The 22,685-nt window shown below is 40.5% G+C and overlaps 2 protein-coding genes across 4 annotated transcripts; both read right to left on the reverse strand.

Annotated features, from left to right (window-relative positions):
• Positions 1 to 484: 484 nt before the first annotated feature.
• On the reverse strand, positions 485 to 7,729 carry LOC108876275 (polyadenylate-binding protein 1A). The gene is made up of 15 exons (XM_018665666.2): positions 6,879 to 7,729; positions 6,379 to 6,572; positions 6,085 to 6,200; positions 5,174 to 5,313; positions 4,980 to 5,074; positions 4,685 to 4,822; positions 4,337 to 4,432; positions 3,915 to 4,187; positions 3,672 to 3,762; positions 2,454 to 2,576; positions 2,199 to 2,341; positions 1,521 to 1,605; positions 1,236 to 1,366; positions 968 to 1,058; positions 485 to 849 (listed from the first exon to the last, which is right to left on the reverse strand). The coding sequence occupies exons 1-14, from the start codon at positions 7,069 to 7,071 to the stop codon at positions 969 to 971; spliced, it is 1,908 nt and encodes a 635-aa protein (XP_018521182.1). The 5' UTR covers positions 7,072 to 7,729; the 3' UTR covers positions 485 to 849; position 968.
• A 2,387-nt stretch (positions 7,730 to 10,116) lies between these two features.
• On the reverse strand, positions 10,117 to 21,174 carry LOC108876274 (14-3-3 protein zeta). Of its 3 annotated transcripts, none has more exons than XM_018665665.2 (6): positions 21,046 to 21,174; positions 17,850 to 18,171; positions 13,677 to 13,800; positions 12,328 to 12,491; positions 12,027 to 12,122; positions 10,117 to 11,232 (listed from the first exon to the last, which is right to left on the reverse strand). In XM_018665665.2, the coding sequence occupies exons 2-6, from the start codon at positions 18,162 to 18,164 to the stop codon at positions 11,176 to 11,178; spliced, it is 756 nt and encodes a 251-aa protein (XP_018521181.1). In that variant the 5' UTR covers positions 18,165 to 18,171; positions 21,046 to 21,174; the 3' UTR covers positions 10,117 to 11,175. The 3 variants fall into 3 exon arrangements, with proteins under 3 accessions (XP_018521181.1, XP_018521179.1, XP_018521180.1); XM_018665663.2 differs by having other exon boundaries at positions 21,011 to 21,144; XM_018665664.2 differs by having other exon boundaries at positions 17,850 to 18,166; positions 21,011 to 21,132.
• Between the last annotated feature and the right edge of the window lie 1,511 nt (positions 21,175 to 22,685).

The raw sequence follows: 22,685 nt of genomic DNA on the forward strand, positions 1-22,685 counted from the left end.
TTTCCTGAGTATTCTCAGGTTTCAGGACAGGATACTGCATGAGTCAACTTTTAGAGAAAATCCAGCCATAAGATTAAGAGAGTAACATATAAAAGGGCAGGAAAGTTGCTGACAAATGTAAGACACAGCAGTTACTATATTCCTGCAAGTGCTGGGCTGGCTGTTCCTCCTGACACCTTCCTGCTTTGTCAGGTCCACAACATCGAACAAGGTCCCCTGCTTTGTGGTTGGAAGGATTAATGGTCACGGAATGACACTGACACCTGGTGGAAGACTGTTCTGTAAATACTGAGTATCATCGGTTTAGACTACAGATCATCCACACTTTGAGATATGACCAATATGACCAATGAACTTGAGACTGAAAATGTAATTTTATAAAATGTTTGCAATTAGCACAGTTCAATTTAAGAGTTCTGTAAAGACATATACAGTAGTAAAGTCATAGGAACAATAGCACTCAGTCATAAAACAGAGAAAGATGTATTTTGAATGAGAATTTATTACAGCCAGCAGTTTACGATACAAATCACCTTTCAAAACGCTCAGCTACCACCTTCCTGAACATGGCTGATATTCTGAGCACTGACACAGTAAAATGACATAAAACAGAGGAATGCATTCAATTTATAATTTCAATTTTCTCTATTTTGCTATTTTTTTAAACAAATTTTTGTTTATGATCAAGGTCTAGTCAAACCATTCCTAGACCTGGCAATGTCAATTGTTATCTTCTTTTTTTAAGAAATAATTTATCATTTTGCGATGTTTTCAGAGTTTTAGGTTTTTCAATGTTTAATATTTTTTTTCTCTTTTTCCATCGGTGAAGCAGGTTTCAAAATGCTCTATCTGTAAGACAAAAAGAAAGTATATTAAAGGTTACAGTGTGTAGTTCATTGAGGTATCCTTTCACCTGTGTTATCTAGAACTTTAACACCTACACTCCCTCCCCCACCAACCCACACACCTTAGACACTGGGAACACCAGCAGGGGTGGTGGACTTCTGAGCAGCCTCCTTGGCCTGGTGGGCCTGAAGCACAGCAACAGCCTCATCCACCTGAAACAACAAAATACTTAATACAACCTTCATTCACAGATTCCTGTTTGTGAAGATGCTACACAGCAACCAGCCTCATTTATCTTCAGATGACTGTAAAATTAGCAAATTCATAGAGCACCAATTTCAGCCAGCAGGCTTCCAGAGAATTATCTTAAAGATCAGCCATCAACTGACCTTTGAGCGCAGTGACTCGGGTGACTCGAGCATGTGAAGAAGCTCTGAGTTGTCAATCTCCAGTAGCATACCCGTGATCTTGCCCGCCAGGCTAGGGTGCATGTTCTGGATCAGGGGGAACAGACGCTCACCTGAAGAAGAGGAGTTATCAACAACAATTATGAAATGCAGGAAACCAGACTGAAGATGTAAAATAGCTTGGTGACTATGAAGAATCCAATTGATTTCCCAAAAACACTTCTGTTCATGTTAGATCCCTGTAGATAGAGCAGGTGAAGTACTGACCCAGCATCTGCTTCTGTTCCTGAGGAGGGGCAGCTGCCAGCATGGAGGCAGTCAGGGGCTCCTGTCCTTGGACATGGACAGCAGGCTAAAGATGGGGCAAAAAGATTTGAGTCAAGGGACAAATTCTTGGCAGCTGTAAAAATGAATGATTGCACAACTACTATTAATGAGTAATCATTACAGTATATTTCAACAGCATGAATGACTAGTGTTGGATACAGTTTTTATTGACCCTGCTTGCCAAGTGTTTCCCATAGATTCTTTCAGCAGTTAAAAATTTGTCGTAACATGACACAGTTGAGATTATTTTTGGTTAAAGCCTAAATATGGCACATCTTGTCATACCCAAGTTCAATATTCTCAGACCCAGAGTTGAATATGACTATAGCAGAGTAAGAACATAACAGCCATCATTTGGCACTTTTTAAGGTTTAGTAATAGCCCTGAGCACCAGCTCCAGTCTGCCACACTGTTAGCTCTAAATACACATAGACCATTCTCATTCCCATCCACTGCTGACAAATCTAGATGGTTCTGCAGTAGTCAAAAGCACATTTCTTATTGAATTGCCACCAGCTGTTGGAAATCAATTTGCAATAACAACGTATGGGAATGCAACTGTGTTTATTCTTTTTCAATGCTGTATATTAGCAAAATGGAATTCAATGGAATTCTTACCTGCTGCATGGTGACCTGTGGCTGGGAGGCCATGTGCTGTTGGGGGTTGCGCACACTGGCAGCATATTTGTACTGGGGCATGGCACGCACAGGGGCGGCAGTGGCTGAAGCACTGGCAGGGCGTTGGCTGAGGGCCTGAGTGGCTAAGGTGAGAAAGGAGAAAAAGGAACTTAAAGCTACATCTAGTGGCAAACCAGATGTGACAGGTGAACAAAGTGTGATTGATTCTTGTCTTCTGAAAACTGAAATACTTACGCATACGCTGGGAAGCCATCATGCGTGGGACCTGGGTGTTGGTGGTGGTGGTGGGACGAATGGTGTTGAAGGTCTGTGGCCTGGGAGCTGATGGGCGCATAGCACTGGGCATGTTTTGGAAGTCTGAAGGAAGAGAAAACAACAACAGAAATCCACAATGAAGTTGTTAGACTTACTTTCTTTCCATGTTAAAAGAGGGAACTAGTGACTGATTCACAGCATGACTCAGCATTCAAATTAATAAAAGGGCCAAACTGATTAGTTATAATCACATGGAATTAGTGCCAAGAGGTTCATTTCAGGAGGTGTTATTTTACCTCAGGATATACTGGGTGCTGACCTTTAAATGTATCGAGTATTTCAAGTATTTTGTCGTGGCACGAGAGTGTAGGAGACACAAATATAATGGTAATCAAGTGGAAGTAAAACAATATGCTTTATTATCCTCCCAATATATGAAGCAGTAGGCTACATAAAGCTGATAAATTAGGAATTTGTCATGTCTTTTATTCAATGCGCTCTGATGACTGTGTTGATGCTATCTGTACACTTTTTAGTAGCAGAAATAAGAAGTAACCTAGAGACAATAAAAGTATCTAAATCAAAATGCAAATACTAACAAATACAAATACTATTAATATCACCAGCCACTTAAAGTTGTGGACCTTGACCAAACTGCAGGAACAAGTCTATCTAGATCCCACTCAGGAATAAAACCCATAGGCTAACAAGCACCCAGTCTAATGTCTAACTTTGAACTGATCTGGTTCCCTAGCATACTCTGCAGCAGTCTTTGACTTACAGGCTGCAGTTCAGCATATACGAGAAGTGACGAGGACAGCAAGTAAGAGAGCCAGTATCAACAGCAGAATTGTATATTTGGTTTTGTCTCAGCAGCATATGTGTACAGCAAATGTATGCCCAGAGGGGAAACTGTGTTGGTCAGTCACCTATCACACTGCCTGAGGCAAGTTAAACTCTGTAACACAGTGTTCAAGTTTGTAACATTATTTGAGGTTGTAAGGCTTTTATTTATATGGGTGGCAGTTAACCTGGTAACATGTTAAAAAACAAGTAGGAGGAAGTAGGCTCAAGTGCAAGCATATGGCTTTTTCCTCGTGTGTTAGTCGTGGGTTCAAGTGTGACCTTGGTTTGTACTGAACTTACAAATTTACCAGTTGAAAAGATTTAAAAAGGTATGCAAATATGACTACTTACGCTGAGGACGCACTCCTTGAGTGGCCCAACGGGGGCTTGGGCGGAGCTGTGCCAGCTGGTTGGCGGAGTAGTATGCAGCACGGTTCTGGGCCTGAGAAGGACAGAGGCAAAGATATATCACTGTTTGGTCTTACTGCCAAGGAACTGAAACATTATTTTCCTATTATCCATTCCCAAACATATTGTCCGATAACAACACAAGCAGTTTTTTGTCATGTATACTCAGCAAAGTGGCTGACTCACCTGAGGTATAGCCGCCATGAAATAGCCTGAGGGTGGGGCAGGCTGGTATGGGTTGAGGACAGGGTTGGGCACAGCACGGACAGTGGCCATCCTCTGCATGTACTGGTTGGTTAGATGAGCCTGACGCTCCTCTTTGCGCTGGGCCAGAGCCACATACAGTGGCTTTGTAGCAACAATACGGCCATTCATCTCTGTTACAGCTTTAGTGGCTTCCTCCGGTGAAGAGAAGCACACAAAGCCAAAGCCTTTGCTGCGGCCACCCTCCATCATCACCTACCGGAGAAGAAAGTGATTAGCATTTATTTGGACAAATGATTGTCTTGTTAATCACCATAAAGCTACAAGAAAATCAGAGACAAACTCAATTTGTAATCAAGTCTTGAAACTTTTCAATATTATTAACCAAGTACTGCAATCTGTACCTTAGCACTTGTTATGGTTCCAAATGGAGAGAATTCTTTGCGCAGACGCTCATCATCTAGGCCATCATCCAGGTTTTTCACATAGAGATTGACACCCTAGAATAAGAGATATGAGACTGTAACCCCAGGAATAAGTCATATCAACTCTTTGTCACGTATAGCCAGCGATAACGATATCTGGAGACTGGCTACTTGAAAGGAGGTTTTGCATGGCAGCAAAATATGTCATTGACAAGCTACGCTTCTCAAGCATTTGCTCTGATTTTAGAGATGATATACACCTCCTTAAAATCAGCCCTGTGGTGTCATCTGCCGAATTTAATTCCCCTGAAAAAGTAGAAGGCAAACCTGGTATCTGGTCATGCGATCTTGCTTCATCTGCTCAAATTTGCGCTTGAGCTCGTTCTGTCGCTCTCCTTTCTTCTGTGCACGGCCCACATACACTTGCCTACCATTCAGTTCTTTACCATTCATGTCATCCACAGCCTGCAATGAAATAAGCAGAAATCCATTGATACAAACGAAGTCAAAGTCAGCAGTAGAGATACAGTGACAAATATGTGGATGTTTAATTTTCCAAAGATTTAGACATATATAAAGGGAACAATGTCCCCAAAGAAAAGATGGTGGTGTTGATCCTAACCTTCTGTGCATCTTCGTGTCTCTCAAAGCTAACAAAGCCAAATCCCTTGGATTTGCCACTCTCATCGGTCATAACGCGAATACTGAGGGCAGGCCCTAAAAAATAAAAACATTTTGTTATCATTTAACTACTCAAGCCACACTGGTAACATGCTTAATTGTAAACCTGTTGTCTTTGAAATCTCATTGTCTAACCATATTTGCCGAACAGCTCCTTCAGCTTCTCGTCATCCATGTCCTCTCCAAAGTTTTTGATGTAAACGTTGGTAAACTCTCTGGCACGTGCTCCCAGCTCAGCCTCCCTCTCTTTACGTGATTTAAAGCGTCCAACAAATCTGTTGGTCAAAGGACATGAAAAATATTAAACACATCATACGTGCTGTGACAAAACGTTGAACTTAATACCCTAACTCCAGAATTATCTTAATATTCCAGTTGCTGTGCAGACCTGATCAGTGAAACCTCTCTAATGCATTACTTTATTTGGCTCCACTACACAAATTAGCCCAACTATCCCAAAAGGATATCACTAATAGCACCCTTTATCTTTAAAGGCTCTATTATAATGAAATGGTTGACCAGACTCTTTTTGTAGTGAAAATGTTTGCAACTTTATGGTGCATTCTGGGACATTCTAAGTGAAGAGGTACACAGTGTGGACTGCAGGAAGGATGTAACTGCAATCAATTTTGGTCTAGACATCTGGGGTTCTTGTGACAGTCAACTCAGATGCAAATCATGCTTCTCAGAACACAATAATACAAAGGAACACTTACATATTTTACTCAATAATACTGCAAATGTACAAAACAGAATTATAATTCAGTCATTCTGATCAGTATTTCCCAAACACTTTCTTGAGGACTGGAACGTTCTCTACTTATAACGCTGCAAGATCTTTTAAACCTGACTCATATCTCTGGAATGACTGTTATTCTTAACTGGGATAAAAACCCAAAATACATTTGGCGTGACTGGTAGGTGAGTTTTGTAGGCAAGATGCAGTTAAAATCAAGAAAAAAAACTCTGATTAGATTTAAAATTCACGTTAATCACACAATTCAAAACACTGATTTACACGAGAGTGTAATTGTACTCCCACTTACACTTTTCTGTCATTGAGCAACATGCCATTCATTTTCTCAATGGCCCGCTCAGCAGCCTCGTGGGTCTCAAAGTGCACAAAGCCGTAACCCTTTGAGCCATTTTCATCACAAACCACCTTGGAAAAGGGAGATTTGAGCATGTCAAAAACAATCCTAAATATCATGCATAACAAAAACACAAGACACACACAATCACCTTTAACCTGGTGCAATCTTTAGTCATGCAAAGTAGTAGTATGTAAAGCACTCTAAACCAAGAACAGAGGCAGCCAGAAGTAATGCTGCCTTGCCTACCTTGCAGGACAAGATGTTTCCAAATGCAGAGAAGGTGTCGTACAGCGCCTTGTTGTCAATGGATTTATCCAGATTCTTGATGAAGATGTTGCCCACTCCGCTCTTCCTCAGGGAGGGGTCACGCTGAGACCACATGATGCGGAGAGGTCTGCCTTTGATCACATCGAAATTCATGGTGTCCAGGGCTCGCTCAGCTGTGAAGAGATGGCACAACTTGTAACACCTGGCTCATGTGTGGTTTAAATTTTGCAGTCACCTCAGTACTTTTACAGAAGTCAAAAAATCGTCTTTCATGACATGTCATGACATGTACAACACATGTCTGGCATGTTCAAAACGTAATCTGAAATTATTACATTGCATTACACAAAGATACTGACTAAAACATCCATTGTGCTAATTGAAACATAGGTGCTATGGCATGGATAATCAAAATGGAGTAGGATGGTACCACGTTCCTCGTTAGCTGTACTTGCTATATTACGTTATAATAAACCTACCATCAGCAGGCTGCTGGAAGTTGACATAGGCATAGCCGAGGGATCGGCGGGTGATCATGTCTCTGCACACTCTGATGGAGAGAATGGGCCCAGCCGGGCTGAATTTCTCGTAGAGCATGGCCTCGGTAACGTCTGGATGCAGGTCTCCCACATAGAGGGAGGCCATTGGGTAGCTGGGCGCGCTAGGATTCATGTCTGACGACGCGTGTTCTCAGGCAACACGACAACTGGAGGATTATAATAGCTCGATATTTTACAGACAACAGTCAGCCAATATCAATCTTCTATGCGGAGGAGTTATTTTGTCGGTCTCTTCGATAGCTTCACAAAAACTGAGAGCGCAAACACTAATACTATCTTAAGTTAGCAACGTGGGCTAGTTAGCTTGGTTAGCAAAATGTCGGAGCGTGGCCTAACCGATGTGGCTCGCACACCTCTGAGTCTGTTCTTTTTCACAGTCAGTAAGCTGAATTGTCGCTAGTATACGACACAAATGCTCTCATTTACAATGATAGCTGGAATGACAAAGCCCTTAAAGGGAGAAATAAGTGGTTAACAATATAACTGACTAACGTTAATCACACGCTTTCAACAATGACGCTAACTGCTCAACGTGCTAACGTTCCTCTCGTTCCGTCTTTCGTTCTTTTTCTAAGGCAGCGTCTTCTTCGCGTTGCTTGGGTTGGCAAATCAAATCCTGCTTCACCGATTTTTGTTTTTCTTATAAAAATATGTCTGCGTGTGCTCTCTAGCTTTTGGTTTGTTTCATAATAATAAAATGTGTGCCGAGACTAGCTCCGGAGCACACCCTACGCAGACGGATTACGGGAATGAAAGGAAGGTCGGCAGAGGTTGTTTCCCGATTCCAGTAGCGACTACAGCGCGTTCACCACTAAGGTTGACGTCACACATCTCGCGATATTTCGTTTCGATTTAATTTTGGTCGTTACCAAATTGGGATGTATAGTTCAAACAGGACGTTTTTTCTGCAGGTAAGGAATGGGCTATCAATTGAGTGGTCCGCTGTAGTATTTTTTAACACTGTGTAATGCAGTCATTACCACGTCTCTCTGTAAGATTACTATTTTGTCCTCGTAACCACTGAAACTGAAAGACTTGTAACTCATCCTCCGAGGATTGCATTATGTCAGTCAACGGAAAAACTAAGCTATATAAAGTACATACAAAGTATTATGCGGGAGCTTGTGTCAAATGAAACGTTTCACTTTCTAGAAAACATTATCCCGGTACTTAATATGCGGGAAATATTTACGAACCGTAACAGTAAATTGATTTATTTTACTCTCAAAAAAGAAACCGAGAAACAGTTGTGTTTTAAAACTCAGATTGGATGAATTAGGGGATTCCTTGTGAATAGTTATGAATCAAAGTGTTTCCAGCACATGTTCAGGGTTGCGTTGGCTTGACATGGTACATACGTTCCACTCACCTTGACTGAAATAAAGGGAATGCCATTCTCGGCACCTAAAGCCAGCTATGCTAAATATTACATCTTTTCTTTAAGTTTATGGACAAGAATCATGTTGTGTTGCCTACACATATTTTATTCCGGGCCACTCAAGGACAAATAAAGAGAAAATCATATAGAATAGGAATAATGCAGGATTATTGTATCACGAGAACGCAATTCCAGTAGTCAAATAGCCCGACAGGTAGTATTATGGTAATAGTAGTGTCTTAGAAATCAATAAAATGTCGGATAGTTTTTGGTTTCCTTGTGCGTACTGCCGCGAGGTAGTGATGTGTCATGCGCAAAACGTATGGCTCTGAGAGCCGATGCTTTGTAGTGAATCCCAATTTTTTTTTCCTTTCGCTGCTTACCTCGGTGCTCAGCCTGAGCTCTGCTCAAGGCAGAACTTTGTTTTGATTGGTCAGCATCGCGGCCAATCAGATGTTTGATCAAATGGTTTTGTAACAGGATAAATGCACAACATTAGGCAATTATAAGGCTGTTATAATACTGTTTGGTTGAGTTTGGTTCTGTTCTGTGGTTTTATTTGCAGTTTTGTTGTTAATTTGCGCAATAAAATGTTTGATTAAAATATTAAACAAGAATGGTTTTGTAACAGAATAAATGCACAAAATTAGGCAATTATAAGGCTTCTCATAAAAACACCGAACATGAAAGGGTTTTCGACACACAAACCATTAATTTTTGCACAGTTATGGTAAAATAAAGGCCTACAAAAAATCCTACATTAAGAGCCGTTCAGGAGTCGAAAGAGCCGGCTCTTCTTTGGGAGCTGAGCCAAAAGAGCCGGCTCTCTGAAGAGAGCCGAACTTCCCATCACCACCGCGAGGATCATGCACTTCTCGGCAGGTAGGCGAGGCTCGGTGTAACACCTGTAGGGGATAGTAAAGAGCGAAAACGACACGACTACATCCTACATTGTACAGCCCATTTTCCATAGGTCCAGTCGTGTTTCTGAGGATTCTGACAGGGAGAATATGGTCAAAATCTATCTATTATATGATTATGTGAGAGCAAAGTCTGCTGTAAGTTCTTTGCATATGCTCATTAGTGTATTTCTGTTAAGTCATAGGTTGGGATTAAAGTTTTTTGATGAGTTTGCCTTCCTTTAGCTGTTCATTTAAGCAGTAGCAACTACGCAAACTGACAGGCTTCTTGATTGTGGAGCAAGACACAAGGGTTATGCTTTAACCCTCTCAAATAGTTGTTTTCTCACCCCTCCCTCCACTGCTTTGCTTAGTTTTTGGCCTTTGGATGTGAATGAGATTTTGCAGTAGTGAACTTTGCAGGTCTCCGGTCTCCAAAGGCCTGGCGTATCCAAACATGTAGCCTACATGCTTTTAGTGTAGTGTAATTTTCCTGGGCACAGGGAAATCCTTCAAGGAGGACAAGTTACAAAGTAACACAACAGTGAAGAATTTGCATTGGAGAAACTGAATCAAGCTGGTGAGTAATAAGTAGGGAGGACTTTCTGTGGGTCTCCTCTGCTCCCAGCCTCCAGCTTAATGTGACTCACTTATTCTTGTACAGCAATTCACAGAAAATAGAGCATCTGAATTAAAATGGTTGCCAGATTTAGCACCCAAATATAGCAAAGCTCATCATTTGAGAATAGATAAACACTCCTGATTTGAGACTCAAACTTTTATAAATAACTTTGGATCACACAAATGTTAAAATAAAAAAAACTACAGTGTTAGACCACTCCTGACTATCAGTGTGCCACCTCAAAAGAAACAAGTTGAATCTTTTTTTTTTTTTTAATTCCACTTTACATGAAATTACACATCCCCCCCTGAAAAAATAACAGTTGGGCTTGGGTGTTCTGTATGGAAATTCCAAAGACATGAACAAAGCTAGCCAGCCAGACAAAAACCTTCCTTACATGTCCACAAACTACTTCTTACCAACATGCAGTTTAGGCAAGTACTGAGAGAAAACAGGAGAATAAAAGACAAACAAATAAAAATCTTAATTAGAAAAAGCAGTAACTAGATAAGCATGTGGGATTTTTTTTACTGCTGTGCTCATACAAAACAGCAAATAACAAGATTGTGTGCTCTTTTGTTCTTCAAAGTTTTCTATACCTCATAAGTGATACATACATACAAAAGCAGGTCACCCAAAAACAGAACAAAATAAGAGTAGAAGGTTGAGCAACTGACAGTAAATGGAATGTAACCCTTGTGTTCCAACAAAACATTACCATCTTTCTCCAGCACTCCCCACTGCATCCTCTACTGTCTCTACCTCTGCTGTCATTCCTCTTGCTAAATAGAGATTAACTGCTGCCGTCTGCTCAGGTGTGAGAACTCCTGGTTTTTGTGAAACCCCAGGTTTGTCATCAAAAAATGGTGCTAATCAAGAATAAGACCATTATTATGAATAGAATACATATACAGGATAACCTGTTGTCCGAGTCTAAATAACTCAACCTGCTGCATGTTTCTTGAGTCAAGAATTTGTCCTCTCACCCACCACCTTAATAATACAACATCCCTAATACTCCCACACACAAAAACAGGTCAGCAGACAGGCAACCAACCAACCCCAAATACACTACCCTTCCACATGGACCCTCCCACCAAGCCATTTAAAACATACCCCCACTCCCAATCCCTTTTCCCACAGTTACTACAAAAGAGGAAACAGTAAACCGATAGGAGAGAGAGGAGTGTTGAGACACCTAAATAGAAAAAGGGTGGAGAGAGTTGGACGACAATGATGATAGTGAGGTGGTCTCAGTGTTGATGAAGATGAGCCGGGACGATGGCAGGCAGACAGGGATGCCTATGGGGGTCTGGCTCAATCTCTGGGCTCTTCCGTATCCTCTCCCTCAACCTGGTTATCGGAGGTCCACAGCTAAAGGAGGACAGGAGGAGAAAGGTAGCAGTGAGAACAAGGAGAACAAGAGGGTCAAAGAAAAGGCAGAGTGGGGTAAATAAGAGAGGCCAACATCCATTAATGGTTCATCTTTAAAATGTTCTGATTTCCATTTGAAGGGAGAGTTAAGAGTATTGCATAGTCTACCCCAAAGTGACCAGATACAAATAAATAGATGGCACCCTTATGTAGTTAATGTAAGGAGTTCATAGCAAAAGTGCTTGGCTGATATCAGGGCCTGTTTAATAAATTTGTCAAAACAAAATGATTTTTTTTTTTTTTTTTTTTTAAGAAATTTGGGCATAAGGGTGCAACTTAAAATGTGAAAAAAGTGAAGAGGTCTGTATGCTTTCTGCTTGCACACTGTATGTATTAAATTTGGTAAGACCTTTGCTAATCTACCATTATAAAGCTGTATTCCTGTATTCATCTGGCTAAATGAAATCAAGAAGTGAAATGTGGGTCAAGTGACCATTCTAGAAGATGGAACTGCTTACATATACAGTACCAATAAATGTAGCAATCATTTATCCCCAAAACAAACTCTGGTCTCAGCTCCTCAAAAGTAAATATTTTCTGTTTTTTTTACCTTTCTGACTCAAATCAAATTTTTGGATTCTAGACTGAAAATAAGACATTTGATAACATCACCATGGGCTCTGGGAGGCTGTGACTGGTTTTATCTACCCAAAAAAAAAAAACAAAAACACACTTAAAAAAAAAAAAAAAAAAAAAAAAAAGACCAGTCAAAGAAAATTAGTTGTTAAACTTACTGTCAAGTTGTCTCTCAGTAGCTGCATGATTAGTGTACTGTCTTTGTATGAATCTTCACTCAGTGTGTCAAGCTCTGCGATGGCATCATCAAAAGCCTAGAGGATTCAAAACACATTTTTAACAACTGGAAAAATGATGGTGGTCTAAACATGCTGCGCAGTTACATCAGTAGAATGTGTATATGTTTTAGGTGAGTCCCCACAAAAATAAAGCAAGCTGAATTGATAAGTTTGCATTCTGTTAAGCAGTTTAGTATTCTTACAAATATGAAAAGAGAACTATGTGGTTTTCTGAACTTACATGTTTGGCCAGCTGGCATGCTTGTTCAGGTGAGTTGAGGATCTCATAGAAGAAAACGGAGAAATTGAGGGCAAGACCAAGACGGATTGGGTGTGTGGGCTGCATTTCGTCTTTGCTGATTTCAAAGGCATTTTGGTAGGCAGCCTGTGAGTCTTTAATGATGGCTGAGAAGAAATAAAGAGCATGAAAACTGTGCAACCTAAACATAACAGATAAGAGTATCATGCTTTCATAAACCATATAAAAAGAGTAGAAAGGACAGAAAAGACTAAAAAAAGATGCTATACAACACACTGAGTAGTTGTGGTGAGATTCAACACAATTGTTTTTTAAGCCTAAATAAAGACTTAATGTTCTAAAAAAGTTTAAAGTAGTGAGTAGTAATTGCTTTCTTACAGCAGCTACCTTTAATGATGGGGCAAGAAGCAGGTCTTCTCTGAGGAATTATTAGAATAAGAAGATAATTGTATGCCCGCAAATACAAACACACAACAGTGGCCAAAGGGAGGTGTCATGAAGGCAGCTCAGAAAAGCAGGGTTTAGTAAAATGACTAAATGAACGAGTTTAACTAATTGTGCTGAATTTCACTAACTTTAGTGTACTAGGTCTTTGGGTATTATTAACCAACATCTGAAGAGCCACATTGATTGGTGCATGATCTGCCATTTTATGCTTTTGCTCAGTTTGGTTCATGGACCATTCAAACAAAGCAGCTTTCACCTGTGGAGGTGGAAACAGGATATACTTGTCTGCAATGTGAGCAGTGATTTCCCCTTGACTGCTTTCATTTAAATAGTTTTAGAGGCCTGAAGAGGTGAAAGTAGTTTTAGAGGGAGGGGGCCAGTGGCTGATATTGCCTCAGTTCACAGGTCTCTTATCAGCCACTAGGGGGACAAACAGGTTAAGAGTACAAGAATGAAAACTGAAAAAGAGAGAAATATGCCAAAAGATAAGAAAAAGCTTTTCTAAAGAGGAGTAAAATGAATGATAATGCTATCTACAGCATAAAAACTTACCTTCTAGTTGTTAACAATCAACAAAAACAACAGGAAGTATTAGCATTCATGTACATTTATCCTTCCTTGCTTACTGCCAGAGATATATACTGTGATACTGTTGTAATCATTAAGGAGCCAATGTCATAAAACTTATCCCAATGCTCAAGCGTTCATTTAACAGAATCTTGTCTAATGCCCTATTTGGTTCTACTAAGAGTAATAGATGTCAGGTCTTACAATCCAGCTTTCCAGCCAGCAAAATGTACACATATATATATCTCAACAGTGAAAATGAATTAAGCCACCACCACCACCACACACACAGATAGTATTCAAGGGACAGAGCTTACATGTCTTCTCTTCTCCTGTAGCCACCTCAGCCAAGTAGCGGAAGTAATCGCCTTTCATTTTCAAATAGAAGACTTTGCTCTCTGGTGCAGTGGCTTTGGGAATGAGATAAGTGTCCAAGAGACCCTGTGACAGAGGACAAATAAATAAAACAGACTGTTAGAAAAGAATAGACTTCAACTTGATATTTCAACTATAATGCATATAACTTGCACTACAATTATGGCTAGCAAACCTTGAAATCAGCAAAAATAATCTCAGAAGACATGAGCAGTAGCAGTTATTTTGACCCATTCAAATAAACATCATGGCCTACATTTCAAAGCATAATTTCTCATCAGACTTAAATGAGGGTAGAAACAGGCAGACTACCCTCCAGTAGCCTCAGGGCTTAAGCCTGAGACTTTGCTTGATACCATCACAGATGCTTTAGAGACCACTGAAGGGAGTGGATCTGTGTGAGGGGTGGATAACAAGAAAGCATCGGGGGTGGGGGGTGGGGGGGTGTTATGGATGAAAGATGGAGGGGGTGGAAAAAGAGGAGAGAGCCAGGCTGCTGAACTCCTGATGAGCTTGAGGAACTAGGCCACTCACAGAGCCCAGCTTGGCTCTTTACATCACAGGCATGCACCACTTGATAGCCTTTCCTTGTTGCTAATCTGAATACTAGCTGTCAGGGAACCTATAGTAACACATGGTGGGAGTGTACTAGATGCCAGGGTGGAGACTTTCCCACCAGGTAATAAATTTGTCACAACACTGGTGTTGACAACTCAACATGGTGTGTGTAGATGATAAATGTCACTTCCAAATGCTGCAACCTTCAAAGTTGACCTCATCAGTGTTGTCTGCTCCCTTCTGGCATGAGTTTTAAATCCAAAATACTGCCAAATATGTGCTTTTGATTTTCACTTTGACACCAAATGCTCCATTGTCTTGTGTCAACTCTTCTTTTGTCACATGGTAAGAGCTGGTAGAGACAGACATGGGCGATAAAAACTTTACAGGACTTGTCCCAGCAGAGTGAAGATCAGTGGTTAATGCACATCTACCTTTCACTCTTTTTCTCTTCTTTCTCTCTCTCTCCCTCTTGCCTCAACCAGGTATTACTGTACCCACCACCTCCATCAGTTAGTTTTGTGGTTTGGTCATTTTAAGAAGAGATCTGGTTGTTAATTTCACAGCCTGTTGCACTGTTGCTACTACCGTGCTCTGTGTGTGTGTGTGTGTGTGTGTGCATAATGAGGCAGCTTTGAAGGAAAAAAAGTGTCATGACTGATATTTTGTGAGTGGGAGCAGGGTCTCCCCGACTACATCAAGTAGGAAACCTTTTGGCCGCCGCCCTAAATTTTACAAATTAGGGTGTATTTGATTGAAGTGGGGTATAGCTGATCCACAAAAACAAACCAACTGGGTCTTAAGTTTATAAAAATGTTTTTAAAAAGATGGTTATGAAATTGGTGAATGTCTGAAAAAGTATAGCAAGCAAAGCACAATTTCCCATGGCATTAGTGATGATATGTTACTAGGAAACCAAGCCCAGACCTGCCCTTGAATTTATAAAGCCTCCTGATTTCTAAAACCATGGGTTGAGACAAAATAAGTTATGGGCTGAGCCTTGGTCCCTGGGTAGTCCGAGGTTGAAAAATGCATAGATTTGGTTTTAATAATAATGTAATTTAGGATCACAGCACACAACCACCAAATATGACATTAGTAGTTCAAACAGACTGCTATTCAAAACGGATACAAAGACAGGTTTTTCCAAGTTCTGTTCACTTCACAGTGCATTTGTACATTATCCCAAGCATAACAGAATAAACAAAGCTGATATAAGAATTTGCATTTGCAAAACACTCTTAGACTGATGAAAGGGTTCAGGGAAGCCCTTTGGGATCGCAATCTTTAACTGGGCCACCGGCAAGGCATAGCTAAAAATCAACATACCACCAAGACAAGAATGTTCTAGTAAAGCAAACTTGTATTTTCAGTAATTGTACATGTAATTTGAAATCATCTTCCTCTATATTTGCCTTCAAGGACAGAGTCCTTGAACAGGCAACACAGCTGGGCAAAGACATAAAAGCCTAAGTTCTGAGGAACAGACAACATAGCCATGTCCCTGTAAGAAATGCACAGGAAAGGTCTCTGTGTAGATTTCTACTCACTTCAATTGAACTTGTCATTTTGTTTCTGCAGCACATTCTGGAAATCAAATTTATGTCAATGTGACCATCAGGAGTGTGTGTGCTTATGCATGCCTTCTTGTATGTGCAAGCAGCACGGGGCAGCAACACTAATAGACCCCTGTAAGCATTAGATTACAGAGTAAAGTTCTTTTAGAGCATTTCTCATAAACTGACCATAAAAGGAGCATTACAGTATTAGTCAAGTCAGTCTACTTTGGGTTGATCAGCCTGTCAATATAGCTAAACTCAGACTCAAAGCAGAGGCATCTTTCAAGAATTGCTACAACTTTGTAAATAAAATTCACCAGGAAAGATAATATGTATGAAATGCTAAGGCAAGAAAGTAGGCAAGGTAAATCTTGTTTGTCCATCTCTATGATAAAACGATAAAACCGCCCCTCTTTCCCAGCCCTCTCAACTCTCATCCTTCTGTCTTCTTCAGTCCCCATAAGGCCATTTGGCAAACTGGAGGCCAGCAAGTGAGAATACTGGTGCTCAGCTGCTGTCATTATAGGATTAGACCCTGGTGAGTCACCAAGCAGATAATACATGGGCTGAGAGAAGAACAGAGTAGCAGAGGTCCTACAGATGGCTACATTGCTTCAGATACAAAACTAATGAGCAACAAAACCTGTGGAAAATGGGTGCTACTACGCAGAGAATTCTGGGCTATCTTGTCAAATGGGCTAACCTTGAGAAGTCTTGTCTGCTTTTTCCCAAATGTGTATCTGTCTTTACCGTGTAGATTAAACTTTAAACCTGTGGACTAAGCCATGGTACCACACTGATTTAAGACATTTTATTTCAGTCCCAGGTTTATTTTAAATAAATAAAATACTCATCATCTGGAGATACATGTAGTGGAAAGAGAAGAAGGTGACACTGTCTTGTATGTCAAAACTCTGATGAGACACTCTCCTCTTAACAGGAAAAAGGCACTGCCCATTTGATAAAAATGTGAAAGTTTGATTAAGCCTATAGAACATGAAAATTTGAATGGTAATACAACACTGTTGGCTGTGTTAATTCCCCCCCCCCCCATTACAGTGGTACATGTGCAGAAGAATGCCATGATAAGCTATAGATCACCACTGATGACAGATAATCACAGCTGGCAAACTTTAGCTGGATAGCTGTAAGATAGCCAGGTATAGAAATGAAACAGTCAACGGGGCTTTTCTCTACAAGGTCCACAGTGTTTCACTGACAGAAATGACACATCAAACAACATGAGCTGCTGAAGTAAGGTATGGCTGTGGCGCTCAACTCAATCCTTAGTCATCCAGCATTTCTTCACATAAGCTTTATGTCAAAAGCAGATGACCAGGTGAAGTAATTTGTCTGAGGTAAATTTTTTCTTTCATCAAGAGGCCTTGCTTTTGTTTCTCATCAGTTACTTCTTTATCCCCGTAGCACAGGATCAAGATAATTTTGACATGCACAACGTCTAGAGCCCACACTTGCTGAGGGTTATTAAATTCAGGGCGTGTCTAAGTTAAAATGTTCATCTGATGCTGCACAATATCAGATTAGACTGAAAAGGTAACATTTGTCCACCTTGTACCATTCAGCACACAGAGCCATGGACAGTTGTGTTGTGTTGACCCCATAGTGGCTAAAGTGAGCTGTAGCCACCATCAAACATGCACCTCGTTATGTAAATGTGATGGCAATATTATATTCTAAATGATTCCATAACTCACATAGCTGCATCTTGTAACATTTCTGCAACACACCTGGGTCTGACTTGAAATATCAAATTAACTTAAAGGCTACAACAGCAGAAGGTTACATACACATTGGAGAAAGACTGGCAGTACCCATTTCACCTTTTTTAGGAGCACCCAACAGAAAACACTTTCACTTCCTTCTTCCTTGATGTGAAAAACATTTAAGCTACAGACATCTATGTCTAAATGACAAAAAGTCATTACTTTAAACAAATAAAGCCAATAATGTTGCCCAATAAAATGTTAGCAATCTCACCAGCACATCCTTGCAGATATCCTTCAGCTCTTTCTCAATCTTTTCCCGGTACTCTTTGGCCATGGCCCACTTCTTCTCACTGCCCTCAGATTTCTGCTCGATGCTGGACACCACACGCCACGAGGAGCGGCGGGCACCCACCACATTCTTGTAGGCCACTGACAGCAGGTTACGCTCCTCTATCGACAGCGGTTCGCTATCCTCTGTGACAGCCTCTGTAACAGCCTTCATTGCAGCAGCCATGTCATCATAACGCTCAGCCTGCTCGGCCAGTTTGGCCTTATGCACCAGTTCCTTCTGGGGTGCCTCACTCATGACTGCTCTGGAGGGAGGAAAGTAGAGAGGAAAAGAGAATAGTTGAGGTCAACTGGGTGAGTGGCAAGAGGACTTTTCTTGGACTGGTAGCGATTTACCGAAGTACTCATTACCACCTGTGTAGGGCAAAAATAAGTCAAAATAGAATTTTAGGATCAAGTAATGTGGCAAATGAATGTCTAAACTGTCAGGGAAAAAGAAATTTTTTCTGGCTCTAATCTGAATACATTAATAGATGTGGGTCTCTACCCAGTCCAGAGAAGCAACTACACCACACTAACTCGATTGGTTTAACTGAAGTTGTAGCACATGATGCAACTAGTTTCTGAGGCTTGCATCCCTCCCTAGGAGGTATTTGTACAAGGAAAATACTGGCAGTTCAAGGCTATGGGAGCTAACAAGAGAAACTGGATAGTGAAGTACTATAAGCGCTATCAACTAAACATAGCTTGAGCACAACAAGAGTGCTCTGTGTTTGAGCTAAAAAAAATTTTTTTAAAAATCATAGTTTGAAATGCATCTTGGTTAGCTAAATGAGAAGGGAGCAGAGGGTGCAGCAGGTAAAGATTTAGTTGCATTCAACTAAAATTGTATCAGCCAGCAAGTAGGCACGGAAAAGACCACCCTGCTATTTGAAGTTTGTAAAAAGTCTACTGAGTTTTACGCATTTTATTTACAGGACCTTTCAGGTTAACTTTGGTAACTCTTAAATTAGAACATCTCATTTCACTCTTTTCAAACTAATTAATTTTTGGCCACACACCTGAGTTGCATGAGCTGCATTAACTGAGTAGGGACTAGAGGCATCTCTGTGCACAACCACTTAACTAGCATCTACAACAGCCTGCAAAAAAAGCTACAATTAGCGGCACAACAAACCTGTTCCAGCACCTGAAACAAATGCATGCAGTGGAATGAGAGCAATGTGCATCTGAGATTCTGATGCCCACTCCTGTCCCACAGCTAAAAAGCAGCAAACTTAAGCCATGCAATTTTCCAGTGTTACCATGTATGACAAGACAGGTTATTGTTTTTGTTAATTGATAAAGCATATACAGCATCTAGCTTTAATAAAGAAAACTATTTTTGAGATTTACGTTTTAGGCCTACCTGCAAGGCCTGTAAACATTGTGATTTGAGAAAAACAAGGACACTGGTATGGCTGTGCTACTTTTGAGAATGATACAATAGTAAAGCATTAGGCTTGGAAATTACTAGCTAGCAATGAATGCTCTAGATTTGTAAGAGTTGAGAAATAATGTTCCAGTGGATACAATGTAAAGGAAGGCTGTGTATGCTAGTACACTTGCTTTTTTTTTTTTTTTTTTTTTTTTTTGGGACACATATACTGACTCACAGGAATCACATCAATAGCCTGTATCCTTTTGACCCGTGCAAAATAGCCAGCAGGCTTCCACAGAATCAATGACATTTTTTCCAACCAGGATGCATGTAATGTGGCATGTACAAAATCTGTTCAGTTACAGGGAAAAACATTGATTACACCCTAGATCGAGTTGGGCGACCACATAAACTGAAATTAAATTTTTTTAAAAAGAAGAAGAAATACAACTCCTCGGAAATCGCAAATTGACGAGCAATGTGGTCAACATGTAGGAATCTTGACATTGTCGAAACCGCTAGCTAGCTCTATACGCATGAACATGAAGTAACATGACCCTCATAAATTTTCATCGATAAATAAATATTTAAAGTTATTAAGTAGTCAGTCCTAAATCACATGTGTGAGTGCTATTCTCCCAAAGAAAGTACGCTACAGTCACAGTTCAGAATGCAGTGATCTTGCCTCCAGGGCAAACCCAAATGTGCTCCCTTTATCCCGTAAACGCACACACCACACCCATCCCTCTACCTGTGACTCGCCCAACAAGCGGAAAAGTGCGAAATTAAAGCGTGTTTAGACTTGACTTGCTGTGACTAATATCAGCATTTATGGTCAATATGCAGCCAGAAACGCTTCCATTAAATTTAAAGACAAAGTTTTGAGGACAAACACCATTTAGTGCATGAAAATCAACCGATGGCGGCTTTTCGTTAGGCCCTCGTGACCCCTTTCCAGAGTGGCGCCGTCTATTTCCCGAAACAGAAGCATTCCGAGCAAGACATACTTAAATGGGCTAGGCATTACAACCATTTTCGTAGCTACTCTCACGCTACTAATGTGTAACCATACCCCTTTAACGTTTGAGTTTACTCCGAATAAAAAAAAATATTAACATGGTTAGCGCTACGTCAAGCCTTTAAAAGGTGTGCATCTTAGTTGAGCCGCCCGCCTGGTTGTATCACAATTTGCCTTCTTGTCAGATTTGAAACGAGTGCTACTTGACACCTAAAACTGTTTAACTGTCCGGTAATTTGTAATATAAAAAGATGCTAAAACTGAAATTAAGCAGACAGACCTAATAGCAGACATGTTAAACTATAAATCATAGTATTCTTTCCCCTAAGACAATACATACCTATCAGAGTTGCTTATTTATTTTACGAAGCGATACGCACTCTTAATAAATTAGCACAATCTGACAAATTACTTCAGATAACGGATTAACGTCTATAAGAAACTGCAGAATATCAGGGGAACAACCTTCGACCTGACACGCCTTCCCCGTCTGATGTCCCATTCTGAAACCAGTCATTAGACATATCCAAAACTGTAGCTAAGCTAGCCATTGTTCGTTGGTCTGATAATTGTCGCCGCTACACACAGCCCACAGACAATCGGAGAAAATACGCTTCCATATTTTTCTAGCAGTTAGAAAACCTAATTAGGACGTATGCAACCATAAACATAAACAATTTTTAAAAAGCTATAAGGTCTACCATACCCGAGTACTGTCAGATAGCAGTAATGTCGGCGTACCAAGCTTACAGCTGTTTCTTTCTGCCCTTCTGTCTGAAAGCAGTCCACGGGGTTTCCCTCCAATCACACCAGTCCAAGGCACGGCCCGTATGTTGGGGGAAGGGAGGTGACGTCAAACGTTACCCGGGCAACCGAACACGAGACATTATGGGAGTTGTAGTGTCCTAGTTTACCATTACTCCTCTGATCTTTATGAGGCAGATGGATGACAAATGATTAATAATGTAGCCAATATAAGCATATTTTGATGTTTTTAAAGTAAAATTATTATGTTACAATTATGATTGTCATAATTTGTCATAATCCACCATTAAATCAATATACAACCTTGAATGCATTACAGCCACCTCTGATTCAGTGATATTTTGTTAACAAAATTAGATACTGTCATTTCCACACAGTTGTGGAATTGTGTTTGGAGCAACAACAGGTGTACTTGCTGTGGATACTGAAGGCATCACAAAGTAGAACACAGGACAGAGAACTACAGTATATCATACCTAGTAGAAATGACTGTTTCTGCATTCTGGTTGGCTTCCAAGTGGAGAGAGTGAGGCTATTTTTGCCTTGTCACGTTTTCCCTATGGCCAAGATTTCAGGCTTATAACCTATTTAAGGGCAGATCAGATAGTATCAGCTATAGAAATGCAGAGGTATCAGGGCAAAAAATAGAACAGGAAAGTTCTCTCTCACTTGTGAAGGTGTGGTCCAGAAGGCGTGTAGGACAAAACCACAGAGATTTCAAGTAAAGAAAAAAAGAGTAAGCAAGATGCAGAACCGGTTTGTCCACATCTTGAGAACTTGAATACACATGCACACACATACAAATTACTACCAAGGTTTGTTGGTTTCCCAGTAACATTCTTAAATTCATCAGCAATTCTCACAGTTGTCATAATTAAGTCTAAAAGAGACATCCAGCCACTGTATTTTGAAACAGCAGTCAAGGTGGAGCCAATCCCAGCTAATTCTGGACAAGAGGCGTGGACACCCTGGAAAGGGTGCCAGTGTATGGCAGGGCTGACATACAAAGACAAACAACCACTCACACTCACATTTACAGGCAATTTAGAGTCACCAGTTAACCTAATCTGCATGTCTTTGGACTGTGGGAGGAAGCTGGAATACCCAGAGAGAACCCACGCAGGCACAGGGACAACATGCAAACTCCACACAAAAAAGCCTGTTGTGAGACAACGGTGCTGTGTGTTTTACTTTAATTTTATTTTCCTCTCATAACTTTACTTTAGCAAATAGGTAAAGATATACTCAGTGGTAGTTGTCTTTGGGGTGAAGGAGACTATTGTACAGGCCTCTTCACAAAACCTGTTGGCCCAGTAATACGTCACACTGACCCCAGTGTTTACTATAGTGGAGTCACAAAATGATCTCCAAGCTTCCTCTCAGTCAAGAGTACACACTATTTTTTGTACAATGTCAGAAGCCAAAAAGGCTTTTTAAACATTTGGTTTAATCTATAACAATTTGTTGTAATATAAAAGCTTGTTTTACTATACATTGTGAATGATCTTCATCTTAAAAGTAATTAGTAACTAAAATTGTCAAATAAATGTACTGGAGCTGAAAATGCAATATTTCCCTAAACACTCTAGTGAAGTACAAGTACCTCAAGCTAACTT

The sequence above is a fragment of the Lates calcarifer genome, linkage group LG15, assembly GCF_001640805.2.
Source record: "Lates calcarifer isolate ASB-BC8 linkage group LG15, TLL_Latcal_v3, whole genome shotgun sequence".
Lineage (NCBI taxonomy): Eukaryota > Metazoa > Chordata > Actinopteri > Centropomidae > Lates > Lates calcarifer.

What these genes read in the sequence shown, in the direction of transcription:
- LOC108876274 (XM_018665665.2), bottom strand. Translation starts at nt 18,164, where the DNA reads ATGAGTGAGGCACCCCAGAAGGAACTGGTGCATAAGGCCAAACTGGCC. An exon ending in TACAGGAGAAGAGAAGACAT is followed by an intron (nt 12,492 to 13,676) that starts GTAAGCTCTGTC and finishes ATTTCTTCTCAG; the next exon opens with CCATCATTAAAGACTCACAG. An exon ending in TACTGAGAGACAACTTGACA is followed by an intron (nt 11,233 to 12,026) that starts GTAAGTTTAACA and finishes GTCCTCCTTTAG; the next exon opens with CTGTGGACCTCCGATAACCA.
- LOC108876275 (XM_018665666.2), bottom strand. Translation starts at nt 7,071, where the DNA reads ATGAATCCTAGCGCGCCCAGCTACCCAATGGCCTCCCTCTATGTGGGA. An exon ending in TCATGGCGGCTATACCTCAG is followed by an intron (nt 3,763 to 3,914) that starts GTGAGTCAGCCA and finishes TGTCCTTCTCAG; the next exon opens with GCCCAGAACCGTGCTGCATA. An exon ending in TCAAGGAGTGCGTCCTCAGC is followed by an intron (nt 2,577 to 3,671) that starts GTAAGTAGTCAT and finishes CTCTTCCTTCAG; the next exon opens with ACTTCCAAAACATGCCCAGT.